At 50.9% G+C, this 20,165-nt stretch overlaps 2 protein-coding genes across 2 annotated transcripts; one reads left to right on the top strand and one right to left on the bottom strand.

Moving 5' to 3' along the window:
- Positions 1–984: 984 nt before the first annotated feature.
- On the bottom strand, positions 985–8,120 carry SMTNL1 (smoothelin like 1). Its single transcript, XM_069470025.1, is given in 7 exon segments — positions 985–1,129; positions 5,023–5,174; positions 5,341–5,455; positions 5,651–5,812; positions 6,871–6,922; positions 7,034–7,182; positions 7,387–8,120. Coding segments are annotated over 7 exon segments (1,509 nt in total).
- Positions 8,121–17,520: 9,400 nt separating this feature from the next.
- On the top strand, positions 17,521–19,902 carry TIMM10 (translocase of inner mitochondrial membrane 10). The gene is made up of 3 exons (XM_069470024.1): positions 17,521–17,633; positions 18,081–18,196; positions 19,438–19,902. Exons 2-3 carry the CDS (start codon positions 18,126–18,128, stop codon positions 19,637–19,639), a joined length of 273 nt encoding a protein of 90 aa, XP_069326125.1. The 5' UTR covers positions 17,521–17,633; positions 18,081–18,125; the 3' UTR covers positions 19,640–19,902.
- Positions 19,903–20,165: the final 263 nt, after the last annotated feature.

Raw genomic sequence — 20,165 nt, 5'->3', positions numbered from 1 at the left:
ACATCCCCATTTTGTAGATGAGACTGCCAAGGCACAGAGCACTCCCATGGATTGCTGGGTCCACTCTGCCAAGCAGGGCGGAGTCCACACCTGCAGGTGAGCTACCCTGCCCGGGGTGTGTTTGTGTTTTGTTTTTTATGAGCTGCTCTCATCAACACACCCCAAATGGCTGATAAAGCCAGAAGGGGTGTTAGCAGGAAATTGTAATCAGCCCAGGGGTTCATCTCTAGTGACCAAGAGAAAAACAAAAACAAGCCAAGTCTTCAGCCGGAGTTGGGGGGGGGTACTGACCTCACCTGAAGGAAGAACTTTCTGATTGCGATTGTTGGAAGCTATTGAAAAGCCGCTGGCTGGGAAGCATCTCTGAGTCAAGGGAGTCAGCCAGTTTGGGTGAGATTTCTAGAGAATCTTCGACTCCAGCTCCTGCCCTTGAGTTCCCTAATCTGGAAAGAGGAGAAGATAACTGGGAAAAGTGCCAGTGGCTTGAAATTTAAGTTTGTTTTTTATGTTTGGCAACCACTTATTGAGCACTTAATGTGGGAGGCGCTGGGTGAAGCTTTTTGCCCATTTCTTTGTCTTATTTAACCCTCACAACACCTCTATGAGGTTGGAACTCCCATTATTCCTTTTCAGACTATGAACTGAGGCTCAGAGAGGTTAGCTGCTTGGCCCAACGTCACACAGCTGGTTAGCGATGGGACCCGGGCTATTGTCCTTCCCCAAACACCTTGCACAGTTATTGAGAAGTCGCATCAGGTGAGGAAACCCTGGTGGCCAGGGTTTATTATCCCAGAGTACAGAGTTTCTGGGGCAGAGAACGCTGAGGGACCAGACAGGATTTTACAAAAGTACTTTTAATGCAGTTAAGACTGGTGCCACCTGCCCTTGGCCGAGCCCTGGCTCCGCGGCCACTGTGGAGCAGAAGCGAGGCTCCAGGCAGTGGCTGGTGATCCGAACACCCTGCCCACAGGGTCAGTCAGCTCCCTATTTCTTCTTGGTCTTCACCAGTCCTTTCTGCACGAGGCTGCGGTACAGCTCCTGGATGTAGGTGTAGACACACTTGGAGTCGGGCACTGCCAGCCGCACCATGTCATCCACCTCCAGCAGCTGGGCACAGTCGGCCAGTTTCCTACAGGGTGGAGTGGGGTGGGGAGCAGAGGGTCAAAGGTGAAGGCTGCGGGAACCAAGGGCATGGTCGGGGGCAGCCCAGCAAGGATGAAGCCCACAGACTCATGTGTTGGGGCTGGGAGATCATCTGAGCCCACCATCCTGTTGTACAGATGAGATAACTGAGGCCCCAGCAGAGTTAAGACCCAAATCCAGCTGGGTCAGATTCCATAGCCCATGTTTGCACTACACCGTGTGTCCTCACCTGGGAGCAGGACCCTCTGGTCTCTAGTTCGGCATTAACCCGCCCCTTTCACATGCACCTAGGTCTGTCCTCTGGGACCAGGGAGCTCCTGTCAGGCCAGGCCCCTCAGGAAGAATTTAAAGGACAGAAACCGAATCCTAGCCAGAGTGCTGGTGTGCAGCTACAGCTCCAAAAGTGTCATTCATTCCGTCTCTATGTGTTTATCGAGAGCTGCTATGTGCCAGGTACTTTATTAGGCTCTGGGAATGTAGCAGTGAACAAAACCAAAACTTCCCCACTCCCATGGCACCGAGACAGACAGTAATCAACGCAAAAAAGTAGATGGTGCATCAGATGGTGAGAGGGGCTAAGGAGAAAACCAAGGCAGGGAAGGGAGACAGGGTATGTGCCTGTGTTAGAGGAGGGATCTGGTATTTTTTAATAGGGTGCTCAGGGAGGGCCTCTTAGAGAAAGTAAGTCATGTGCATATCTGGGGGAAAGGAGTCCAGGAAGAGGAAACAGCATGTGCAGAGGCCCCAGGGCAGGAGTGCTTGGTGTGTCTGAGGAGCTGCATGGCATTTAGCAGCAAGTCCTCATCTTCAGCTTCCCAGCTGCCCTCTGGGGCTGTGTGTCACTCTTGGCTTTGCTGAGGCCGATAATCTGGGCTGATCACTGTTGGGCCTCACTGCCACATGCCAGGCGCTTCATCAGAGGCTTCCCCTCGGATGGTCTCATGTTCTCCTTCCTCCCTTCCATCCTCCGCCAGCAGAAAAGGAACTGGCGACTCAAAGGGTTTTGGTGGTTTGCCCAAGGTCAAAGTGAGTGACACAGCCGGGGCTCAGCACCAGGCCTGCCTGACGCCCCTGGCGTCCTTGCACTCAAGCCAGGTCTCAGCAGTCCCATCCCGCCAACGCTGGTCGTGGTGCGTGACTGGGAGAAACCAGGGCCCCAGCAGAAATCCTCTGTCGGGGCTGAGATGGCTGGGTGGAAACCCAAGCTGGGCCGGCCTGGGCAGGGTGCCATCCCCGACGTGGGAGAGGCAAACCCATCGTGCCCGTTGAGCCCAGGGAGTGGAGGAGGCCTCCCCCAAGCATCACCAAGGAGCCCACTGGGGGCTCCGGCATTGGCCACTCCCTTCCTTCGTCCCAGGACACTGTGGGAATCAGAGGAGGATTCTAGAACGGGGTAGTGGAGTGTGATGGCTGCAGGGGACACCCCTTACTTTTCACACTTAATCTTCACCTCAAACCCCTGTGATATGAGGCTTCCAGAGAGGTTAATTCGGCTGCTGAGGCTCACAGAGCTAGGAAGGAGGAGGCGGGATTCGAACCCAAGCACCTCACTTCTAGTCTCCGCCTCCAACCCTATGCATCCCCACTACCTCCTTCCCTTTTCGCTGCCCAATGGCGCCTGTCAGCCTGTCTTCCTCCTGCCTTCCTGTGGCTCTGCCGGGCTTGGAACCAGAAGCCAGACAGCCACAGAAGCAGGACAGTGGCCAGTGCCCTACAGGCCAGGGACACCTGGTCGGGGCGGAGCTGCATGTCCTTACAATGTTCACTTACAGCTTCACGTCTAGACTAGGAGTTTCACCTCCAAACCCCGGTCCTGCTACAGTAGCCTCCTCTATGAACCTGGAAAATAACATAATCTCTCTGCTTATGTCCACACTGTGAGACTGTTGTGAAAATGGAATGAGGTGATTTGAGAAAAGCTCTTAGCAGAACGCCCACACCGAGTCACTGGAGTGGTGGGCTTGCCACCATCACAGGTGTTTCTGAGCCCACAGCAGGACAGGTGCTCCCGAGTCCTCGTCCCCCCGCAGGGCACCCACCCCATCCCTTGGGAGGACAATGCCAAACTGGAAGGGACCCTCTGAGGCATTGAGCCTGATGGTTCATGGCATCCTTGGTGTCCTAGGCCCTGTGGACACGCCTCAGGGGCCATCCTGGGAATGGGGGCTTGGGCGCTGAGCTCCTCCCACTCTGAAAAGGTCTCCCTTTAATCTCTTTCGTATGTTGCACATTCACTTCATGTTTTGTTTGAGGAAATCTGCTGAAAAAAACATGTGAAAAGCCTGGATCGATGCTAATCTCTCATTTTGCCAGTGTGGACATGCAGGCTTCCCTGCAGGTTGCTGGCCAGGCCTGGACTAGACCAGAGGGCTGGGACTGCCAGGCCAGGGTGCCCTAACATCCCCATGGACTGGTTCCCTGTCCCAGGGCTGTGGAACTACGCTCAGCAGTCCCTCCCAGGGCCTCAGAGTCGCTCTCATTGGCCACACCTTCTGTATGGCCCTGCCTACCAGGCAGCTCAGAAGCCTCTCTGGGTCCCTCCCCAACTGGAGAGAAAGCCTGCTGCTAGGCTGGGCTCCTTGTGAGCCCTCAGGCCATCAGGGGACATTCACCGCAGGGAGCCTCCAAGGAGGGTGGAGATGGAGGCCTCCGGCTGAGGCTGGCTTCGGTGCTTTGGTGTGGAAGCACCTCCCCCTCAGTCACCGCCCAGGCAGCCACATCTTTGCCTCTCAGGTTTCTCCTTGGGCCAGGGGTCTGGGAGGAAATGAGGAACCCACACTCTTCCTCACACCCCTCCTGCCTTTCTTTCTTTTTTTTTTTTTTTTTTTTTGAGACAGAGTCTCACTCTGTTGCCCGGGCTAGAGTGAGTGCCCTGGCGTCAGCCTCGCTCACTGCAACCTCAAACTCCTGGGCTCAAGCCATCTAACTGCCTCAGCCTCCCGAGTAGCTGGGACTACAGGCATGCGCCACCATGCCCAGCTAATTTTTTCTATATATTTTTAGCTGTCTATATAATTTCTTTCTATTTTTAGTAGACACGGGGTCTCGCTCTTGCTCAGGCTGGTCTCGAACTCCTGAGCTCAAATAATCCGCCTGCCTCGGCCTCCCAGAGTGCTAGGATTACAGGCGTGAGCCACCGCACCCAGCCCCTCCTGCCTTTCTATAATAGTATACCGCCCTTTCTCCAGCTACCACCACCCTTGACCCCCGGCTGCATGAGCCTCAGCAATAATAACTCCCCTCCAGGCTGGCTGCAAAGTGAATAATAACTATTGTTACAACCGTGATAGCGTTCATTTTAATATAGTAAAAGCAGCTAAGATATTTTGAAGTGCTTACCGTGGGCTAATTCCTAGATATAGGAACTTAATTATTGTACTTAATTCTCACAGTAACCCAGCAAAAGAGGAAACATCATGCCCATGTTAGAGATCAGAATATGGAGGCTCAGAGAGGTAAAGGAGCCCGTCAAACATCACACAGCTGACAAATGGCAGGATCAGAGTCTGAGCCCAAATCTCTGCAGCCCCCCTATCTAAACGGCAGGCCCGTCTCTCCTCTGTCCCTTACCCTGCCTGCGCTTTCCTTGTGGTCCTATCACCACCCTGGCATTACATGTCACATCTGTGTGTTTATGATCAGTCTCCCCCTTTAGGACGTGAGCCATAGGTGAGCAGGGGTTTTTGTCTGTTTCACCCACTACTGTATCCCCAAGGGGTGAAACAGTGCCTGGTGCTCAAAAAATATCTGTTGGATACACGAATGTGTGGCGCCAGCATCCATGCGCCTACCCCACTCTCCGTCCCCTGTGAATCCCACACTCATCCTAAGGGGCCCCCAGCTCCCATCTGGCTCTGCCAGCCCATGGCTGCAGCTTACTCCGCTGTGGCGAAGGCCAGAGTGAAGTTGTGCCGACGCTTCGTGGGGTCCAGCTCAGCATAGTCAAAAGCGTCCGGGAAGAACTTGTGGATGAGGGCGCAGAAGGCCATGCCGCTGCTCCAGCTGGAGGAGAAGTTCTGGATGTCCACGTGCTGCGGCAGGCGGGGCACAGAGGAGGCCTCGGTGAGCCTCAGCCAGGGGCCTGGGCTTGGCCCCCTTCCCGCCCTGTCACCCATTGGGGTTTGCACCACTCAGACCCTCCCCAGTGCTGCCACCCTGGATCCCTGCCCCACCTACGCATCCCTGTCCCACGCCCACCTCGTAGTTTCTTGTCATGGCCCGGCACCACTCCAAGAGCATGTTCTTGACACCGCCAATGGCCACCCCGGCTGCCTTAGTGTTCCGGAACAGGGCCGTGGGGCCCGAGGCTGCCCTGTGAGGGGAGAGGGTTATAGGGCCGGGCCAGACGGACAGGAGGCCACGAAGGGCCCCACTGGGTGGAGCCCCAGCCCCCAGATGTCAGTCCTCCTGCCTTGGCCTGGGCTGTCCCCACCGCCCCTCAGGCCACCCTCCCACCATCCCATGGTTCCTAGGGAGAGCCCAGCCCAGCTCCTCGCCTGTGTCCTACCCTCCAAACTTGTCCACGATGGCTTTGCGGTTCTGTGCACGGGGCCCCAGCCCCCGGGGCCGGGCAGGGGCTGACACCCTGCGCTCTGGTGCCTTCTCCTTCTTCTTCTCCGCAGGAGGGGGCTCCGGGGGACTCTGGGGCACGTCACTGGGTGAAGATTCACTATGTGGAGAGGTCCGGAGAAGTGTGAGAGGGGCTGGGACCAGCACCATAGGACGTGGGGGTGGGCCTGGGAGATCACTGCAGCTGTGGCACCTACAGTCAGCATACATTTATTCTGTGCCCAGCACTGGGAGCGGGTTGAGGAGGTATAGTGGGGCCCCGTCTAGCTCTGGGGAGCATGTGGTCTGGTGAGGACATGTGGGCAGGGCTAGGACATGTCTGGGGTCTGACCTGAATCTGGATCCTGGCTTTGCCTCTTATTTGCTGTGTGATCTTGGGACTGTCCCATCACTTCTCTGAGCCTCAGCTTCCTTATCTGTAAAATGGGGACAAGAATACCCACCTGACAAGGTGGTTCTAAGGTCTGGTAGGAAAGTGAGTGTAGAGCACCCAGCTGTGCCTGCCACACAGCTCTGTGGATGCTCAGTGAATATTCACTCGTTATTTTTCCCTAAGAAAGGGACGCGGAGGTGGATTTCAGCCCAATATAAAGGAAGATTCTTCCAATGACTAAAGCTGTGCAATGGCAAGGATAAGGCTATCAGCTTCACCAGCACCCACCAGGCACCACCAGGCACCATGCTGAAGTGCTCTGCACTCATTACATCACTTGAGCCTCGCAATAATCCTAGGAGGTAGAAACGATTGTTATGCCCACTTCACAGATAAGAAGAGGTTAAGTGACATGGCCAAGGTCACACAGCCAGTAAGTGGCAGAGCCATTGTCCAAACTCAGGCTTTCTGATCATGCTCTTGTGGATGACGCTGGGACCATGGAAACTGCCGGGCTGCAAGATGAGGAGCTCCCATGAAGGGCCAGGGATGGTGAAAAGGAGACCAGCCATGGCGTGGGACGGGGACCAGCTGTCCTCCATGCTCCCTTCTGCCTATGGCTCCTTTGGTTTCCTGGCTCTGACCTGGGATAGGAGGCTGAATGCCAGGAATCCTGGAATACCTTGAAATCATGTGCTGGGGGAGGCGCAGGCTGAGGTGTGGTAGACTTTGAAGGGAGCGGCAGGTAGGGGAGGTGAGGGTGGAGCCCCAGAGTTTGACATTACCTGGCTGAAGGACTGGTCTCTCCAGAAGCTGTGGAGCCTGGACTCAGCCCATCTGGAGGAGGAACAGGAGGGTGGGGAGTGGGGCTGTCCGTGACATGCTCCTTGAGCCCTCTCCCTCAGGGTAGCCCCTGCAGCATCCTGTGGGCTCTGGGCTCTCACTCACCTGGGCTGAGGCCATGGCCCTCCTCCGCGGGGCTCTCAGGCCCCTCCTCGGGGGAGCTGGGAGTCACCTCTGCCCCTCCCTCTGGCTCTTTGTCCACGTCCTGCTCCTGCTCTTCGCTGGGACTGCCTGGCTCCTGGAATGAACGTGGTCTGGGTAGGCTCATAGTCACACAAGTACCTGCCCTGGCTTTGTGAGGACTTCAGAAAGATCTAGAAGGCAGCCTGGGGTCACAGTGCTGCATTCCCTGGTGCCCACCTCCCCCACACCAGGCTCTCGATCTCAGCAGGCAGAAGACTAGACTTTCCCAAGGGAATAAAGCAGGGAGGGCTTGCTTCCCGGGGCGCAGGAGACACTAGAGCTCTTGGCGGGGGTCCTCTTTCGTTTCTTCTGCCCCACTCACCACGTCCTCTTTGGCATCACTTTCAGCCTCCTCTTCCCCACCGGCCTCCTGAGGTTCGGCCTTAGCCTCATCATTCACAGCAGCCTCCTGAGATTCAGTCGTGGCCTCTTTGTCGGCAGCTTTCTCCTGGGGTTCTGCTGTAGGCTCCTCTGTCTTGCAGTTGTCCTCCTGAGAGGCCGCCTTGGCCGCCTCCTCCCTGCCCCCCTCCTTGGGTTCAGGCTTATCTTTCTCGTTGGCACCAGCTTTCTCCCCAGATTCAGGCGTGGCCTCTTTCCCATCAGCCTTCTGCTTCTCGGAGGCCAGCGCGCTCTCCTCTTTTTCCTCAGCCTCCTTGGCTTCAGATTTGGTCTCTTCTTTCCTGTCTGTCATCTCCTGAGAAGCGGCTGTGGGCTCTTCCTTTGCACCATCCTCCCTTGTAAGTTCAGCCTTGGCATCCTCTCTCCCACCAGCCTCCCTTTGGGCTTCCACTTTGATCTCATCTAACCCGTTTGCTTCCGCTGAAATGCCATCCTCCACTGGGGCTTTTTCCTGCTTTTCTGCCCTGTCTGGAGGCTCCTCGTCGATGGTCTTCCCAGCTGTGCCCTTGGTCTCCTCTGCAGGGGCTCCAGCTCCTGGCGTCCCGGGGTTCTCTGTGGTGGGGGAGACAGGGGTCCCATCCTCAGAGGGCTTCCCTTCCTTCTGTTCCATCTCTAGAAGAAGACAAGCAGGCCTGGTCATGCCCCAGCCCAGCATGCGGTGAGGACCCACCCTCCGAGAACTTGGGCCCGGGACTCAGGAGGTCCATGGTCCAGTCCTGGTTCTCCCACTACATGGACATGGGACCCAAGCATCTGCTTCCCCTGTGGTAGAATGAACGGTAGAAAACAGCTTCCCTAAAGGTGGGGTGGTTGGGCTGTGTTGACTTGATGTTGGATGGTGTCCACCTAACGTCCCTCTGTGGATTCTGGCTTTGGCTTTAAAGAACACTGAATCACAGAATGCCTTTTCCATGATTTTGCCTCTTTTGGATTAAGCCAATGAGGCAGTCACAATTCGATACTAGCATCCTGAGCACCTGTGGAACCATTGCTCCTCTCCACTTAGAGCCTAAAGCAGGCAGGACTATCTACCTAGAATTGAATGACACTGTTTGTTTCCATCCTATTTATATTTACAGTTACTTTCTATTTCTGGCAAGCGATATCGAGTTTCCATTTCCAACAGTGATATAGTGTCTTCTAAAAATACATTTATTGAATTTAAAAATAAGTTAATTCAAAGGAAGGCTTTCAGGAAAGTAGAGTACAGGTGATACAGATGTAGCTAAATCACAGAGGTGGTGTAAAAGTGCCTGAAATTTGGGAACCCCTGGGTCAGCTGTTCTCTGGATCCCCGCCAGCTCTGCCAGCCTGTGCTTCTCAGAAAAGGTGGCCCTGGGCAAGGAAGAGTGTCCTTCGGTGAAGAATAGAACCATACTCTCCCTTGACTCTCTCTGCCAGGCAATCTGATCCTCCCATTGCCCTGGGGGACACGGGGGAGATTATGACACCTTAACTTGGAGTTTCCTATTTAAGTACTGAATATACTGTAGGATCTACAAAAACAGGTGGGTGGGGGGACGGGGCCAGCTCCTGTATCCTCCTGCCCTTCTTGGGGGTCTAGTTACAAAGAAAACAATCCCCAAATAGGGCTCACGGGGTATGACTCAGATAGTAAGAAAAGTGGACGCTCCTGCCACTGGCTAAAAATATCTCCTGCCCTTGGCAGCACCATCTTTCTTGATGATAGTATCCAGGGCACCTGGGTAATTGGGACAGAGGATGGGAGGAGGAAGATAGGCAGACAAGGGACAGGGCTCTGTTCCTGCCACTGACTCAGGTCTACTGCCCCCACCCCAGTGTCCTGGCATCCCTGGATTTAGAGCCCCCACCATTGCCTGAGAAGCAGACTGGGATTTTAAAGATGCTCACAGTGTCCTCCAATTCCATGCCTCCTGCCAGAGCCCCTTCCTGGTGCAGCGGCTCCAGTGACGTAGAAAAGTAAGGGGGGAAATGAGTCTGAGGGGTGGAGGGAATGCACATCGGCAGACAGCGGGAGGTCGTGGAGCTGGCCTTGCCCCCAGCTTCTAGTCCCACTCTGAGACCTAAACAAGTCCCTTTCCCTCTCTGGGCCTCAGTCCCCAGTAACAATGACAGGGTTCATCTCGATCAGGCTTCCCTACTGTGTTCTATGGAAAACTGGGGTCTCCTATGACATGAGTAGGGGTTCTTGTAGGGGTAGGAGGAAGATATTATCTCTGGCCAGGGTTGTTCCAAAAACAGCCTACTCTTTAGCCTGTTAGAGACATATAACGTCATTAGCACTTAAGTAGGTTTCAGATACCACCTGGTAAAGAAACCTCAACTTTGCTTGAACTTCGTTTAACTCACTTTTCCCCAAACCTATTTGACCATGGATTTTTTTTCCTCCCTTTGCTTTCTTTACTTTTTGCTTTATTTTTCCTGAGAAGCATCTGCTGCCCTCTATGGAAATACCAGGTTCAGCAGAAGAAAGCATGGCAAATGTGGGCTAAATGATCCACACAACTCCTTCCCTTCCTGCTCTCCACTCTTATTTGGAAGTTGGCGTGGAACAGCGGTGAAGATCATTGATTCTGGGGTCTTCCTGTGATAGGATCCCAGCTCCCACTGTTTACTAATTGTGTAACCTTGAGCAAGCTACCTACGCCTCTGTGTTTTGATTTCTGCAGATAAAAATGGGTCCTACCCCATAGGGACAGTGGAGGGTTAAAGAAGCCCATGCATAGGAAGTATCAGGAGGCATGCCTGGCACCGAGGCAGCTCTCAATACTCTTCAGCTCGTGTTGTGGGGATTGGCCGTGCCCAGCCCTATGCCAGGCTAAGGCCGTGACCCGGCCTTGAGCACATGTATTGGTGAGACAAGGCAGAGAGAACTGAATGCCAGTGAGATGATAGCAAGACCTTTGTATACCTCAAAATGTGGCTGTATTTGGCTAAGGCATAGCTCAGTGCTCCAACCATCTCCCCCCTCCCCCCCACCATCTACCCACCACACACTTAGGGTAGTGGAGGGGAAGGGCAGGTGCCTACACACACACACACACACACACACACACCCGACACCCTCCAGGCTTGTCACAAATAGACAAGGAGTGAGGAAGCTCAGAATGCTGAGAAACCAGGGCGCTGCTACCGGCCCCCAGCATTTACAATTCCACAGCGTTTACAGCATACACTGCAGTGCCTGCCTGGTCTCGATCGTTCCTTGCTCTGACCCTTTGGAATAGGTGTTATTGAGGCTCAGGGAGCTGAGGTCTCTTGACTAAAGCTATAGGACAAATGGCCCAGCCGTATCTAGAACCCAGGTCTCCTGACTCCCAGTCCGGAGCCCATACCATGCTCCCACTCGCTCCTTAGCCTAGTGTCCCTCCACAGGCCCCAGACCAGAGCGGGGCCACCACACTGGGCAGGAAGGGCAGTCAGACATGGCCGAGGAGTTTCTCTTTCTTTCTTCTAGGTGCACAGTAGGCCCTTCAGCAAAGTTTCTCCACCCCCGCCTTCCTTTCTTGCTCTCTGCTTTCCTTCCTCCTTCCTTCCCCAGGAAGCCGCCACACCATCCCTGTTTTGTGTCCAAAACACACTGCCGACAGCTTTCCTCTCTCTTTCTCCCTGTTTCTCCTGGCAGACGGGGAGGAAGAGGACCCAGGCCCAAGTTCCAAGCCCCGAATAGCACAGACTATGCTCGATGCTTCTGTGATGGCTCCCCCACCCCCTGGTGCCTGGTCTGTCTTCCCCCTACCCCAGCCAGGGACCCTGCCTTGGAGAAGCCACTCTCAACTGCTTAGCAGGGGTGGGGAACCTGTGGCCTGCTGATTTCAAGATTGTTCTTTTTTTAAGCACCAAAGGAGGCAAGAAAAGCTTCATCTTTCTCTGTTGCACTCTCTCTCTCTCTGTCTTTTTTGTTTTGAGACAGAGCAATCTCCCGCCTCGGCCTCCAGCCTCCTAGAGTGCTAGGATTACCGGTGTGAGCCAACGAGTCCCGCCAGCCCCTTTTAATAAATGGATTTGTTCTTTAAAGTTTGGATTCAGTCAAAAGGCCGCACTTAAGGACCTAGAAGGCCACATGTGGCCTTAAGGCCGATAGTCTACCAACCAACCCAACTGGACTTTCGAGACTCCCAAGGGCCCCTCTCCCCCTGTGCCGTCCTCCTCATGGATGGCCACCTGCAGGCTTCTCTGTAGGGAATCTCAAGTTTGCCCAGCGGCCCAGGGCTGAGAACCCTGGCATCTAACTAGGGTTGACATAGTGGTGGAGAAAATTAGGAAGGAGCCTGGATTTCTCCAATTGGGGGCCCCTCCTTGGAGGCTCTTGCCCTTGGGTGGGGGCAAGAGAGTGAGAGTGGGGTTGGCAAATGGGGAGGGGACTCTTAGAAAAGGGCCCAGGGCTTCTCCTACCTGTGGGGCCTCTGCCTGGGGCTCAGGAGCAGTCTTCTCCCTCCAGCTAAGCGGGCCTTACTCCCAGCTGCCTTTAAGCCCCAGCAGCCTCTAGCCCCCAGCTCTTTGGTCCCGCCTCCCCGCTTCCCTCCCCCTCCCACCCACCCCACCCCCACCTCAAGAGGCCTGGGCGCCTGAAGAGCATTGTTTACTGTCCAGTTGGTACAACACTTTCCCCAAGACTGGGAGGCTCGGATTTCCCGGGAAGACCTGACAGGTGGCACCTTTCAATCATAGCACGTCCCTCCCGCCCTGACCCTAGCAGCATCTGTCCTGTGGTCACCTTTCTTCCCAATGTGCTCTCCTGACCCTGGGGACCCCAACAACCATCTTCAGGGGCCATTTGGAGCATGTTCCAGCGCTCTGGCCTTTCCTGCCCATGCAGAGCCCAGGCGAGGCCTCCTGTGTTCCCTTCACGCCACCCCTGCCATGATCCTTTACTTGTCCCTTTTCCTCTTCCTCAGACAAAAGCAGCTGCTTAAGGGTGGGCTAAGGAGGGGGTGAATGGGGCAGCTGCCGGCACAGGGGATGTGCCTTGGGGCTCACACTGGACAGAGAGGTTTGGAGAGGGGAGGGGCACAGAGGAGGAGAGTGATGGGGCAAGCTGATGGGCCACTGCACTCGGAGTCTGGAAAATCCAAAACTCCTAAGTTCTACTTTGAGCTGAAGTGATGAGTACACAGTAGGCTCCGAACACATTTTTGTACCAAATTGAAATTTTGCTCAGGAAAAAAGCTAAGCCCAGGGCCTAGCAAATTGCCTGCTTCGTATTAGGTGCTCAATAAATATATATTGAATTAACTAATTAATTAATTAACAGAAATATGTAATAGGATCTTGGGGGCCTATGCCTAGGATGATCTGAGAGACCTTTTTGTGCAGCCAGGTTTGGGGACCAGACAGTGGTCCAACAGTCTGATATTAATTAATGGTTGCCGGCTGCCTCTAGTATTACGTCTCCTTCGCCCATCCGGAGTTCATCTGCCCAAGATTGGTGAGTTCTTCCACGTGTCTCTCTGGCTTGCTGTCCTTTTATTTCTTTAAATTCATTTCTCCTCTTGTCCTACTGTCATTAGATATTGAAAACTGCAAACCAGCAGCAGGTCATGGGATCACTTATTAAAAATTGTCTTAGACAATCCATTTGTTCATCGATCAAGTGGTTTTTGAACACCCAGTATGTGCTGGGGACACAGTACTGCACACAAGAGAAAATAGGCAAAGCCAGATCATGGAGCTTCCATTTTAGGGCAGGGAGATAGACAGTTAGCAGGCCAATGAAGGCAATACATAGATAAGATAGTGATAGGTCCTATAGAGAAAAATGATGCAGGGCAGAGGATGGGGAGGTGGTTTTTCTTGGCGAGGGGAGTATATGCTTTTAGATAGAGGGGCCAAGGAAGGCATTACTGAAAGGCGATATTGGTGTAAAAACTGAAGAGTGAGAGTGAGACGGGCAGCTCTCTGGGGAAAGAGTATCCCAGGCACAGGGAACAGGAAAGGCGGGAGTGTGCTTGGCATGACTGATGGATAGACGGGAGTCCAGCACGGCTGGGGCAGCGTAATGGAACAGGAGAACAATGGGAGACAAGAGGTAGTGGGGGGTGAATCTTGTGAGGCCTGTTAGACCATTGTGAGGACTGGCTTTCGCTCTGTGATTGGAAGTCATTGGAGTATTTTAGGTTCTCAAGAGACATGATCTAACTTTAGTCTTTGACAGCATCATTCTGGCTGCTGTTTTGAGACGAGAGTGAAGGGGAAGCGTGGACAGAAGTCAAGAGAGCAGTCAAGAGACTAACCCACGTGCAAGGTGGTGGTGGCTCAGACCGGAATGTCAGCAGTGGAGGTGAGGAGAAGTGGCGAGGAACAGGAATAGTGGAGACAGTCATTAAGCCTGGATCAGCTTTCTCTTCAAGCTAATGGAAGGACGCAAGCCTTATTCTCTCATCTCCTGCAGATCACAGGGAGTCTGGGGAGACACCTGTCATTGTATTCTCTGCACCTCTCATGAGTGGTCAGGGCCCATAATGAAGAGATCCTGTGTGACAACTCTGCATCCCTTTGTCTGGAGCGAGAGTGGCATCCAAGAGGACAGTACTGACCCATGGTTAGTGACAAATACACAACTCCCCTGTGTGAGGCTTGGAAAGTATAGAACACAGGGTAGAGTGAGGGGCTAGAGTTTCAACATAGTCCTGACAGAGATCAGCAATTTTAGATGACATATCTGGAGTCCAGTGATATCTTCAATGGCTAAGGCTCTCTAAGCTGTCCTTTATAAGAAGCACGCAACAGGGACAATTAGAGATTCCTACCTGCAGGTCTCCAAATACCCAACTGTAGGAGAAAGACATGATCTCATGGTAGATAATAATAATAACAATAACATCATCATCAATATGAACAATGACTTTCCAGGGGCTGAAGGGAGGGGGAAATGGGGAGTTAGTGTTCAACAGGTATAACGTTTCAGTTATGCAAGATGAGTAAGTTCTAGAGATCTGTTTTACATTTTGGCGCATATAGTTAACAATACTGTATTGTGCACTTAAAAATTTGTTAAGCAAGTAGATCTCATGTTAGGTTTTCTTACCACAGTAAAAAAGAAAAAAGACATTTTTTAAATATTGCAGAAAATTGAATATGTGCATTAGATTACTTTAAGAAATTACTGTAATTTTGAGGGTATCAAAATGGCATGTGAGCCGGGAGCAGTGGTTTACACCTATAATCCCAGCACTTTGGGGGCTGAGATGAGAGGATTGCTTGAGGCTGGGAGTTCCAGACCAGCCTACACAACATAATGAGACCACATCCCTACAAAAAATTTAAAAATTAGCTGGGTGTGGTGGTGCATGCCTGTAGTTCTAGCTATTTAGGAGCTGAGGCAGGAGGAACACTTGAGCCCAGGAGTTCAAGTTTCCAGTGATCTGTGATAGAGCCACTGTACTCCAGCCTGGGTAACAGAATGAGACCCTGTCTCTAAAAAAGAAAAAAAAAATTGAAAGAAAGAAAATGGCACTGTGGAAAAAAAAAAAGTCTTTATTTGTAGGATGAAGAAAATATGGCCATGTGTTAACAATTGTTAAGTCTTAGTGATGGATATATGGAAGTTGAATATATTGTGCTTTCTACTTCTCTGAATGTTTTAAATTTGCCCTCATAAAAGTCTAAAAATAAAAAAGAATAAGAACAATGATTTCTTTTTATTGAACATCTACCAGGGACTAGGTGCTTTACTTACATAATCTTTTTGAGTTGTTTTCCTTTGTAGCGACTTTTTTAAACTTTTTATTTGGAATAATTATAGGTTCACAGAAAAGTCACATAAGTAGTGCAGAGAGGACCTGTATACCCTTCACCCAGCTTCTACCAAAGGTTAGATCTTGTATAAATATATACAATATCAAAACCAGGCAACTGACATTGCTACAATGTGTGTATAGGTCTATGACATCTTATCCCATGTGTAGATCCTTGTAACTATAACCACATTTAGAATACAGAACCATTGCAGCACCACAAAGACTTCTCTTGTGCTACCCTTCCATCAACCCTAACCCCAGACAACCACTAATCTTTTCTCCATCTCTATAATTTTGTCATTTTGAGAACGTTATTTAAATGGAATTATACAGTATGTAACCTTTCATAATATCCCATTTAGGAAGTATATACCTCTTATAAGGACCCATCTCCTTTCCCATGCAGTTCCATAATATGTTGACCATATTTTGAAAAGCAAAAACCAGGGCAAGATATGTCCACAAAAACATCTGTACAATAATATAATAACAGCATTATTCATAATATCCCCAAACTAGAAACAAACCAAATGTCCATCAACAGGAGAATGGATGAATGAATTATGGTATACTCATGCAATCAAACACTAGACAACAATAAAACAGAATGAATAGCAGATACACACAATGTGGAAGAAATCTTACAGACACTATGTTGAATTAAAGAAGTCAGGCACAAAACAGAAAATAATGAATAAGTCTATTTACATGAAATTCAAGAACAGGCAAAACTAATTGATGGTAATAGAAGTCAGAATAGTGGTTAACTTCAAGAAAGGAGGTATTGACTGGAAAAGAACATGACATAACTTTTTGGGGTGCAGGAAATACTTTATATCTTGATCTAGGTGGTGGTTATATGAATGTATATATATGTATTTAAGCTTAAGATTTTGTATTTTACACATTTTACAGTATAGAATGTTATACCTCAATCTTAAAAAATCACGGCACAGGATTTGACAAAAAAGGGACCTTAGAGCAGTAATGAGTCCAATTGTTTAAAATCAGGACTGTCTTGGACAATTAGGGAATCTCATGATGACCACACAAACGTTTAAGACCGGGTGCGTTGGTTCAGGCCTGTAATCCCAGCGCTTTGGGAAGCTGAGGTGGGAGGGTCATTTGAGGCCAGGAGTTCCAGACCGGCCTGGGCAACATAGAAGCCCATCGACCCCACCAAAATTAGGCCGTCGTGTGCCGTCGTGTAGTCCCAGCTACTTGGGAGGCTGAGGCAGGAGGATCTTGAGCCCAGGAGTTAGAGGTTGCTGTGAGCTAGGATCCTGCCACTGCACTCCAGCCTGGGTAACAGAGGGAGACCCCGTCTCAAAAAAAAAAAAGCCTAGCCACTTTCTCCAAGAAGCAATGTATCCTTGTGTCATTAATTTACGTGTTGTACATTTATTTTACTGGGAAATTCTGTGAAAAATCAAGGGATTTAGAGTTGTTTTGAGAGTTGTTTCTTTTTGGTGAAGAAGTGGTGAATGGTGCAGATCGAGGAACACAGTCTTGAAAGTTGAAAAGTTCACCAGCACTGCCTTCTCCCTCACCCGAACGCATCTGATTAGCTCTGGTGGCATCCCAAATTGTTCTTATTCCTCTCGTTATAGTTCAGGGCGTCTAACAGAAGGTGAATAAACCATGCTGTAAACACGTCTCATCTTCCTCTGAGCAGGAACCGTGTCTCGCTTATCTTTGCAAACCCAGAGGGGACTTTGTGTGACCTACACAGCGGCGATCGCACAACCTCCCGCGCGCAGCACTGATTCTCAAATTTGGCTGCACATAGGAATCATAGGAATGACCTCGGGAATTTTAAATTTTATTGCTTCCTAAGTCCTACTCCCATAGATTCTGATTTAACTGGTATGAGGCGAGTCCTTAGCATCGAGATTTTTAAAAGCGTTAGGTTTTAATGTGCAACGAAAACTGAGGACCGCTGTTTGGAGGGCGTTTCCCTTTCTGCACGCCTGATTTGTGCTCAGGAGTCTGCCCTCCGGGATGGAGGTAAGGTTCAATGATCTCCGTCGTCACGCCCCTTCCTACAGAACCAATAAACTCAGACCTCTCCGTGACAACCCAAGGGACTTGAATTGTAATCAGGCTGCGGGCGCTCTGCACCCCGCCCACGCCTCTATGGTATTTTGGCGTCCCCTCTAGCATTTAAAAGGCGCCTTCCCCGTTGGCCGGGCCGGCCGCTCCCTCTCTATGGTCGCCGATCCCTAGCACCGCCTTTTTGGTATTTCATTCCGGAAGCGAGTCCGGATCAAAGAGAAGGAGGGACTTCACTCTCGGAAGTGATACACGTGCTTCCGCTTTAGCCGGCCAGGGCACAGGAGTGGATCATAGTATATGCGCGAAGTTGGGGTCGCCGTGGACATTGTGACCTGTCCCAGGCGGTGGTGAGTGATCCGTGACCTCGGACCTCAGAGTGACCCTGATGAAATGGTGTCGCCATTTCAGAGGTGCAGCCTTTGGGCCGGTTCCCGGGCGCCTCGGCTCAGCGTAGAATCTATTTCCCACGGCCCGGGGCTTCTGGCCCGCGGTTTTTAGAGTATTCTGCCCGGATCTCTCGATCATTTCTTGAATAGAAGTGATCTCGAGCGACTGGGGCATCGGGGGTCCGGGGCTCGATTTCCAGACCCGCCGTTGACGTCCTGTGTGACCTTGGGCTAGGCAGTGTTCCCCTTAGGGCTTCAGTTTCCACATCTGTGAAATGGGGTGGTTAAGCTCACTGAGGTCAGTGGCCCCTGCTGGTCTGACGCCCCACGATTCTTTGGCATCCTCTAGCCTCTGGGATGGGAGGGTGAACTGGAGGGGTTGGTGCTGACAGTGATGTCTGCTCCCAGGATTAGGAGACCAGAAGGAGATCCCTTCCACGGTGTCAGGCTGAGATGGATCCCCTCAGGGCCCAACAGCTGGCTGCAGAGCTGGAGGTGGAGATGATGGCCGATATGTACAACAGGTAAGGAGAGCCTACTCTGTGCTAGCCTGTCGTGGAAAAATAGCTTTGGTCACCCCTGCCGAAGGGGGATGACTTCTAACACATTCCTTCCTGAATGTAGGGGAGCCCGAGGCCCATGCTTACTGTCCCCACACCCACCCCGGTGGTTGAACACTAAAACAAGTTGCAGTATAGGGTCACCAGAATGAGTTGGGCATTTAGATGGGGATGAAACTGATGCCGAAAAAGCCGAGCAGGAAGAGAAGCACCAATCCAGGCCCTGGTTAGATTCCAACAACAGTTGGGCATTTGCCTTTTGATAAATAGCACATAGCCCATTTAGTAGTTAACATTTTTTTAAACCCTTACCCTGTGTCAGGCACTTGCTGAACATTTTACACGTGTTATCTTTTTTAATCTTCAGAATAATCCAGTGGGTTAATTTTATTAGTCCCATTTTAAGATAAGGAAATTAAGGATTTGAAAGGTTAAATGACTTCCTCAGGGTCCACAGATGGTCAGTAACAGTGTCGGGACTAGTACTTCAGTCTGATTCTCCAACTAGTACTCAGAACCATTTGGCAAATTTGGGAACAAATCCTGGGTCCCCTAATAACCATCATTATACTTAGTTACTTGGACCCTTTGACAATTGGTTTCCTCATCTATAAAATGGACATAATGATAGTACCTACCTCATAGAAACATCATAAATACTAAATGTAAAAGAAATGCCCTTAGCATCAAGCCTAACACATAGTAAACAAATGGTTGCTATTTTTATTGGTTTAAGTTCTCTTGCCTGGTTGATATATCTTGGAGGCTATAAATTAGAATGATTTTTAAACGTAGGCTCTGAAGTCAGACTACCTGGGTTGATAACCCAGTTTTGCTTGATCCTTAGTAAATTACTAAGCCTCTCTGTGACTTCATTTCCACATCTATAAAATGGGAATAATGATTGTACCTATCTTATAGGGTTATTGTAAGAATTGCATAACAGAATCCAGGCAAAGCACTTAGCATGATGCCTGGCACATAGCTAGTACTCAGCAAATGGTTTCTATTTAATTAGTCATATATGTGGTTTCAGACAAAGTTCCTACTCACAAAGACGTTCCAAGATGATTGAGGTGCAAACTGAGGATTTATAGTGCTTTCTTGGGGAAGGTGAAATCAGTATAGCAGGGCTGGAAATGGTTGAGGGTTCCTGTGATGTTACAAGATGCTGCAAACAAAACCTTGCCTGTCACTTCCTCCAGAATGACCAGTGCCTGCCACCGGAAGTGCGTGCCTCCCCACTACAAGGAAGCAGAGCTGTCCAAGGGCGAATCCGTGTGCCTGGACCGGTGTGTCTCCAAGTACCTGGACATCCATGAGCGGATGGGCAAAAAGTTGACAGAATTGTCTATGCAGGATGAAGAGCTGATGAAGAGGGTGCAGCAGAGCTCTGGACCTGCATGAGGCTTCAGACAGCATACACCCCGGGGTGTACCCCGCTCCTTCCCACTCTAATAAAAGTGCCCCTGCTTGGGTGTCATCTGTGAAGACTGCCAGGCCTAGGCTCTCTCTAGAGTCTTCAGGAGCCCAGAGTGTGGTAGAGCTCTCTCCTGGTTGAAGAAGGGGTATTTTTCACACTGGAATGTGACTGTGTATGTGTGTGTGTATGTATGTATATGTATATATATATTAAAACAAGTTTGTTGACATGTGCTGTGTGCAAAGCAGTGTGCTTGGCATTTTAAAGTAAAGGAAACAGAGAGCTTCTACCAGCAGAGGGAGTCTAACCTAGTGTTTAAGAGTATGCTAAGGTTTGCACCCTGGGTCTGCCGGTTTCTGTGGCCCTTAACATGTCACTTCTGTGTACTTTAGCTTCCTCGTCTGTAAAGTGGGGATGGTCATAGGGCTATTGTGAAGATTTAATGAGTTAGTATATGTAAAGCATGTTATAATGCTTTACCAGGTATAGCATATTGATTGGGGTGTAGGA

The sequence above is a fragment of the Eulemur rufifrons genome, chromosome 6, assembly GCF_041146395.1.
Source record: "Eulemur rufifrons isolate Redbay chromosome 6, OSU_ERuf_1, whole genome shotgun sequence".
NCBI lineage: Eukaryota > Metazoa > Chordata > Mammalia > Primates > Lemuridae > Eulemur > Eulemur rufifrons.
This window is presented reverse-complemented; position numbering and strand designations above follow the sequence as displayed.